Below are 8,073 nucleotides of genomic sequence, written 5' to 3' on the forward strand. Positions count from 1 at the left end.
TCTTAAAAGTTGTTCCTGTGAATCATTATGTCCTGTTTTGAATGATTAATCACATTTTGGTTCTGTATCCTATCTTATCTAAAGAATCACATCCTCCCTTTGTGAATTACATCCTTCCTTTGTAACAAATCGCTCCCTAAAAAAGAGAATAAAAGACTGAGGTAGAGTGAGTTCTGTGTGCAATGCTAGGCAATATGTTTGTAGATCTGCCTACCTGCCAACTTGCATCATATCTGTGTGTCTATCTGTTTTGTATATATTTCATCTCTCTCTTTCTCTATCCCTTTCTTTCGCTGCCAGATCTCCCTTCTTCGTGACACCCACACTTCCTTGTCGAGGCTGGACCCTGACATAGGACCTCGACAGTCCAGTGGTGAGGATTCTGGTTTTCTTTACATTGAGATGCAACCCTTACCAAAACCTGTTATCTTTGATCTTCATCAGTATTTTATGTCCTCTTCACTTTCAGCAAGCAAGGTTGTATCATCTGCATATTGCAGGTTGTTTACGAGTCTTCATCCAATCCTTCGATGCCACATTTTTCTTCATATAATCTAGCCATTTTTGTGTTAACTTTACTAACATGGGATATCAATGGTATAGTCCGTTGGGTCACCTCTTTTTTTAATGGGCACAAATATGGATCTCTTCTAGTGAGTTGGCCAGGTAGTTGTCTTCCAAATTTCTTGGCATACATGATTGAGTATCTCTAGTGCCACATCAGTTTACTAAAATATTTCAATTTGTATTTTATCACGTCCTGGTGCTTTGTTCTTTGCCAATGACTTCAATGTACTTTGGACTTCTTCCTTCAGGATCATTGGCTCTTGATCATACGATGCTACCTTTTGAAATGGTTGAACATTGACTATTTCTTTTTGGTTGAATGACTCTGTGTATTCCTTCCATCTCCTTTTGATGCTTTTTGTCTCATTTAATAATTTGCCTATAGAATCCTTCAATACCACAAGTTGAGGTTTGAATTTCTTCTTGAGTTCCCTCAGCTTGAGAAATGCTGAGTGTGTTCTTTCCTTTTGGTTTTCTAACTCCAAGTCTTTGCACATTTTGTTATACTATTTGACTTTGTATTCTCTTGCTGACCTATAAATTTTCTTTTTAGCTCTTGTACCTCCTCACTTCTTCCATTTGCTTTAGAATCTGTATGCTGAAAAGTAAGTTTCAGAGTCTCTTCTGACATTCTTTCCTTCTTTCTTGTCATCTTAAAGCACTTTTGTTTTCTTCTTCTGCAATGTTCTTGATGTCATCCCACAACTCTCCTGGTCTTCAGTCTTTAGAGTCTAATGCATCAAATCTGTTCTTCCGATGATCTCTACATTTAAATGGGATATATTCAAGGTCATATTTTGGTTCTCATTGACTTGATTTAACTTTCTGCCGCTTCAGCCCGAACTAGCATATGAGCAATTGATGGTCTGTTTCACAGTCTGCCACGGGCCTGTTTTGGTTGATGATATGGAGATTTTCTGCCGTCTCTTTCCACAGATGTAGTTAGTTTGACTTCTTTGTATTTCATCTGGTAAGTTTCATGTGTTTCATCATATTTTATGTTGTTTATAAAAGGTATTTTCAATGAATAAGTCATTGGTCTAGAAAAATTATTTAATATCCTTAGTGTTTATTCACTTCTTATTGTTTTCCTCATTTTTGTTTAGATTTGAAGATGCATAAACTTCCTTCAAGTTTACCCTGCAATTTATTAATTTTCCCCCAGTTTAAAACCATCTATTTTATCTTGAAATCGACTTGATTTTCTTACCATTTAGAAGTTATGTAACTACACTGTTCTTTATTTTTATTTTGTAGTTGTCTTCATTATAAATCGATCTGTCTGGTTCCCTATTTTCAGTCTTGTAGATTGTGTTTTATTTTGGAGGCATTTATATATGGATTAAGTTTTGGGTAGTATTTTCATGTATGTTAATCTTAGATTGTTGTCTGCTGTCTCAGTCCAAATAATTCCCTTTATATTTTTTATAAGTTGGTCTGGTTATTACTAATTTTTTCAATTTTCTGTTTATCAGGAAATGTCCTAATTTTGCCATCACATGAGAGAGACAGCTTTGCTGGGTATATGATTCTTGGTTGGCAAGTTTTTTTTTTTTTTTTCTTTCACAGTTTTATATATATTACCCAATTGCCTTCTTGTGTGCATATCTTTCTTTTTTTAATAAAAAAGATTTTATTGTGAACAGAGTGATAGCTTACATGAGGGAACATCAGTTTTGCACTTAGCCAATCATATTTTGTTTCATTGCTATGGTTAAAATCCCCTCCATGCACCATCCATTAACAGCATTTGCCTTTATTACTGTTTTTTTTTTTTTTTTTAGATACACAAAAACATGCAGGCAGGAATATATAATCATTTAAATAACCAAAGGGCACATTTGGAATGCCAGCCTCCTGTCCTCTACATGGTTTCTCCTGAGAAATAAGAGATTGATCCTTTCAGTTCTGCTTCGTAGGCAGCTTTTCATTTTTCCTGAGATGCTTTTAGGATTCCTTCCTAGTCTTTGATTTTGGAAAGTTGGTTGTCTCAGTGATTTTCTTTTTGGTTTATCCTATTTGGACTTTTTCAGTTTCTTGAATTCTTATCTTCTTAATTTTTAATGATGCCAGGTAAGTTTTCTTACAACAACTTTTCAACAATTTTATTTGTGGTTTATTGTTTTTGGTTTTTATTCATTTTCTATTCTAGGATTTATGGTGTCCCAGAACCGAGTCCACAGCACATAGCAAAAACAACAACATAAGTCTTTAGTTACTTAGGACTCTTTCCTTCTTTTATCTGATTGTTCTTCTAGTAAATTAGTATCGAGATATTTATCTTCAAACTCACTAATTCTGGATTCCACTGATTCAGATTAACTCTTTTGCCTTTTCAATGTATTATCCATTTCTGAGATCTTAGTATTAATCTGCTGGATTTCTATTTGAAGCCTTTGTATTGTTCTTAATATTTCATTTATTTTGTCCATTTGTTATGAATTCTTCTAAAGTTTTACTATGTTCTCTTTGCTTTCATCCATCTTTCTTTCAATATGCTGAATTCTTTTTCAAGTAGATTGAATACAGTTTCTTCCTCAGAAACATATTCTGTCTCTGCATCTTGGTCATTTGTTTGAGCCATTCTGTCTTGTTTTTTTGTATGAACTGAAATTGTCTGTTGTCTCCAAGAAATTGTATGGTTGGTGCATTTGTAGTTAATTGATAATTATATGTTTTTGTGTTCTTAGGCTCTCATCCACTGACTTCTGGTGTGAACAGACAGTGGAAAAGTGTACAAAATTCTTCATTCACTATTCATGGAACTCATTTTAGGATGGATTTGGATGCTATTGGCTTCTGTCTATCATTGATTATATAGTATAGAAGCTGCTATTAGATCTTGTTCAAGTGCAATGGGTGGTAATGCAGATGGTGCAGTTGTGGTTGGGTTGTTTGGCCATAGTTTCTGTCTTCCATCAGGTGGAAAGAAGATCACAGAGAGAGAGAGAGAGAGAGAACGCAAAACAATACAAACCAGCACACAACTTTAAAAAGTAAAATAATAAAGGTTAAAAAAATAAGAATAAATTCGAGCATCAAGAAAAAGAATATAATTACTAAAAAGCAAAAAGAAGGGAAGTTAAAAAATAAATTTAAAAAAGAAAATAAAAACAAAACAAACAAACAAACAAACAAAACACTACACAAAACTAGGAAGAGAGGTGAAGAAAAAAGAGAGACCAGAGAGCAGTAATGAAAAAGTAAGTGGGAAAAAATAAGAGGGTAGAAAAGAGACTGAAGAAAGGAAGGAAAAAACAAATACAGAAATGGAGATGGAAAATTAAACAAACAAAAACAGTGAAAGGAAAATGCAGGGCAGGTTCTAGACTGAAAGAGGAGAAAATTCTGGTGGACTCCTTCCAGCCAAGAAGCTCTAGTGGGTTCCTTGAAGCCAAGGAGCTCATGGGTAGGGGAGGGAGGAGATAGCAGTGTTCCTGGCCCTAGATATAGTTGTTTTAGGCCTGGATATTGTCTACATCCAAGGCACCAAATCTGGAAATAGCTCATGCAGTCCTCAAAGGTAGCTGGGTCTGGGTTCTTTCAGTCCTATCAGTTTGCCTGAAGCAGGACAGCTGGTTATAAGTCTAGGAATGACTGAAATAGGCTTTAAGTTCTACAGATTTAGAGTAGAGCTCACCTGAATCCAGGCATCAGGGCAGTGCAGACTGCACCTGGTTTATAATGGTGTGGCTCACAACGATGTGGCTCTACCCTCTAGGAGAGCAGCGGCTGTGCTGAGGGCAGGCAAGCATAGGGGTTGGCCATGCCTTTGGTTAACAGGGAAATATGGGAGAAAAGAATCGCTCCTTTCTTGTCACCAGTCACCAATGTGTGTCTGCAGCACTAGGCCACTCTCTGCCTCCAAAGCCACTTGCAAAAGATCAAGATAGCCACACTGCATTTGGCTGATTAACACAGCTCACTCCTCTGTCTCCTTTTATCACCACCCCTGCTTAGCTTTTTTTCATTGTAACTCTTCAACTCACTTCTCCGCCCTTTAGTTTTAAGCTCAGTGTTCCAAGACTATCATCTGTATGTGTTTCATTTGGTCTCCCATATCTTTGTTGCAGAGGGTCTGTGTAATGTGTCTGCCTAGACCACTATCTTTCTGGAAGTCTTACTTTCTTGTTTTAAACTTTGCAGTATCCCCTTGTTCTATTTGAACAATTATCTCTTAGTCTGTGTCTAGCTTCCACACAAACACAACTAAGCTTTCTGGAATTCCCATTCTCTGCAATATTATGTGTATTTTGTATAGTCAATAAAACAAAGACTTTTCTGGTAATTTATGCTTTGGCAAAGACCCATCTGACATAAACAATAATATAATTCATGTCATGGTCTCTTCTGAATGCGGCTTGAATTTCTGGCAGGTCCCTATCAATGTACTAATGCAGTCTGTCATATTCTGTTGAATCACTTTTTCTTGGAATGGGCATAAGTATGGCTCTCTTCCAATTGGTTGGCCAGTAGTTGCCTTTCTCATTTATTGGAAGAGATAAGCAAACATTTCCAGTGTTGAGCCTATTTGTTGAAGTATCTCAATCTTTCAAATCTTCTTTTAGGAGACAGCTCTTCCATAGATGTATTTTTAATACATTCTAACCTGAGAGACTCATCTTCTGGCACTGTATCAATGTTTCGGTGCTATTCATAAGGTTTTCATCAGCTAACTTTGCAGAAGTGGACTACCTCATCCTTCTTCCTTGTCTGTATTCTTCTGGAAGCTTCACTGAATCCTTACCATAATGGATACTTGAAATACATGTGGCCTAACTCTCAGCATCACAGCTTCAAGAAAACCACCACAGTAGAATAATTGACAGACAAGTAATGGATATGTACATGCATGAGAGAGTGAGGAGTGCAAGACATATATATGACCACTTCTAGGAAGGAAGGATGGAAGGAGACCAGTGAAGAACCAGAAAATATGCACTGGCTACATGGACAATTCTTTGAAATTCTTTAAAATATAGTGTTCTTTGTAGCTTTATAAATAGGGAAAGTTTGGATTTAAGTGATATAAAATATTAAAAATATCTTTATACTATTGAAGGAGCTCTGGTAGCATAGTGGTTATGAATTGGGTTGCGAACCACAAGGTCAGCAGTTCAAAACTGCCAGCTGTATCCGCGGGAGAAAGATGAGGCATTCTGCACCTGTAAAGATTTACAGCCTTGGAAACCCTGTACAGGGTCGCTATGAGTTGGAACCGACTCCACGGCATATAACAACAACAATTATTTTTAAAAAATCAGGAACGATATATGACTCTATTTCTCTTAATCAATATTTGGAATTTTACATTGAATGTATACAAGCCCATTCTATCAAAGCTGCTCATATTCAGAGCATGGGCTGCCTTGAAAATTAGTATGTTCTTTAGTCCTAAGGATGTTCAAGATTAGACAGTAATACTACAGAGGTAGCATAGCATTATGTGGGAATGATAAATAACTGTTGACTGTTTTCTTCAATTAGAGACTTAATGTGTACCATTCTACTAGAAAGAATTAAAATTCACTTCAAAATAAACAATGAATTTATACAAATAATGTTTTGTCTTATCTAAAAGCCCCTCATTAAGCCTCTTTCTATGCAGTATCCTAAAATGATGTATCCTTTAATAACACAGCAATGGAGATAAAGGTGTTCAAGAAGAGCTATGGACTCTGGAGGACTGCGTTATTGCCTCTAGTATAAGAGTGAAGGAAATATTTATATAACTCAGAAATGTGATAAATTGTAAGTTGTATCTCATTTTTCTATTCATTTTATTACAGTGTAAAAATCATAACATTTTTTCAGATAGTAAATAAAAATAAAAATTGGTGAAAGTTATTTAATAAAGAGACAACACTGTATCAACAATGTTCTAAACAATTTTTTTTTTTTTTTTACAGTTTGTTTTTAATCCTATGAGTAGAGTAAAAGACTGCTCTTTAAACCTTAAAAATGCCTCCTGTGAGGTAGGACAACACTGTATTGTCTTATTTTGCTATGAGCTCTGCATTTCAGGGATGACGATGTTTGAGGCAAGGTTCAGGGAGGCAATAGCCTTACAGATAAAACTGAAGGTATTTCAGAATCAGCAACTGAGTATGGATTCTCAACTATAATTCTCTAGCTGTAGGCATACACTTGGTTTGTTTCAAGTCTAGGTAGATAATCAAATACAAATACTTCAGCTGTGTCTGTTTCACTGAGATTCAGGCTTTTTTTTTTTTCCTTTCAAATTCTAGTCAATGTGCAAGGGTTGAGCATAATAAGCTATGCCTCATTTCATCTTCTTCCCTAGTGCGAGGTCCTGCTTGAGCTGAAGCTGATTTAACTTACAATGTTTAGTAAGCCTGTTGAAGTTGTACATAAGGGATCTATTTTGCAGAGAGGCTAAAGAAAACTCCTGGGAAAGTATCAGTCTTAGTTATCTAATGCTGTTATAAAGAAATACACATTTATTCTCTCACATTTTGTTGGTGTTCTTGTTAAGTGCCAATGAGTCAGTTCCAACTCAGTGGCCCTGTATAGGGTTTCCAAGGAGCAGCAGGTGTAAGTGCAAGAAATCTGAATTCAGGGTGAGAGATCTATGAGAAGAATTTCTCTCTCTGCTGGCTCTGGGAATGTCCTTGTCGCCTTTCAACATCTAGTGAGTCTGTGATCTTGAGTGTCTTGGTATCAATTCTCCCTTGGATCTAGGTGGTTCAAAGTACAGGGATCCTGGGTAAAAAGGACATGCTCCACTCCTGGCTTTCCTTTCTTGGTGTTGCTGAGGTCCTTCCCTCTCTGCTTATTCTTCCCTTCTAAGATAAGATTTTATCTAATGTGAGATAAAAGGTGCTTCAGACCACATCCTACAGAAACTCTCATAATTAGATCAGGAATGCAACCTGAAAAAGTGTGTTTTGTCCCACCGTAATCTCCTTATGATTGATTTGCTGATCACATTAGATCACAACATGGGAGATAATTATAACATAACAAAACTGCCAAAACACTAAGAATCCTGGCCCAGCAAAGTTGGCATACTATTTAATCAATGACAGTATATAGTGCTCAAATACGACAGAGTAAAGGTGTATAAGCTTACTCAGAAGCACAGAGAGCATTTGTTATTAAGTGTTATTGAGTTGGTTCCAACTCATAGTGAACCTGTATAAAGTTTCTGATGCTATATCTTTGTGGGAGCAGAAAACCTCATATTTCTCCCACACAGAGTAGATACTGAGTACTATTCTACTCCCGTAAAGATTTACACCCTCGGAAACCCTGTCCAGGGTCACTATGGGTCGGAACCGACTCGACGGCACTTAACAACAACAACAATATCAGAGGTGACCCTAAATCTTAAATAAATGCATTTCTAACTAGCACGAGGAAATGAGGACACATATGCCTGACATGTCTGGAGATCTAGCTTCAGGTATGATCCAAATAATTTCATTAGAATATATTTATCTAAATCTTTGAATATCACATATATATGAGGGAGTTTCAAAATCT

The 8,073-nt window shown here is 36.3% G+C and overlaps 1 protein-coding gene across 1 annotated transcript in view; it reads left to right on the plus strand.

Moving 5' to 3' along the window:
- LOC102827701 (dynein light chain roadblock-type 1-like) overlaps positions 1-6,888 on the plus strand; it is a 75,012-nt gene extending 68,124 nt beyond the window's left edge. Inside the window, exon 2 of the mRNA XM_006871841.1 lies at positions 6,872-6,888. Within this exon, the coding sequence (XP_006871903.1) occupies positions 6,872-6,888 (17 nt within the window). The remainder of the gene's footprint in view (positions 1-6,871) is intronic.
- Positions 6,889-8,073: the final 1,185 nt, after the last annotated feature.

This window comes from Chrysochloris asiatica, unplaced genomic scaffold (genome assembly GCF_000296735.1).
Source record: "Chrysochloris asiatica unplaced genomic scaffold, ChrAsi1.0 scaffold00175, whole genome shotgun sequence".
NCBI classification, from domain to species: Eukaryota; Metazoa; Chordata; class Mammalia; order Afrosoricida; family Chrysochloridae; genus Chrysochloris; species Chrysochloris asiatica.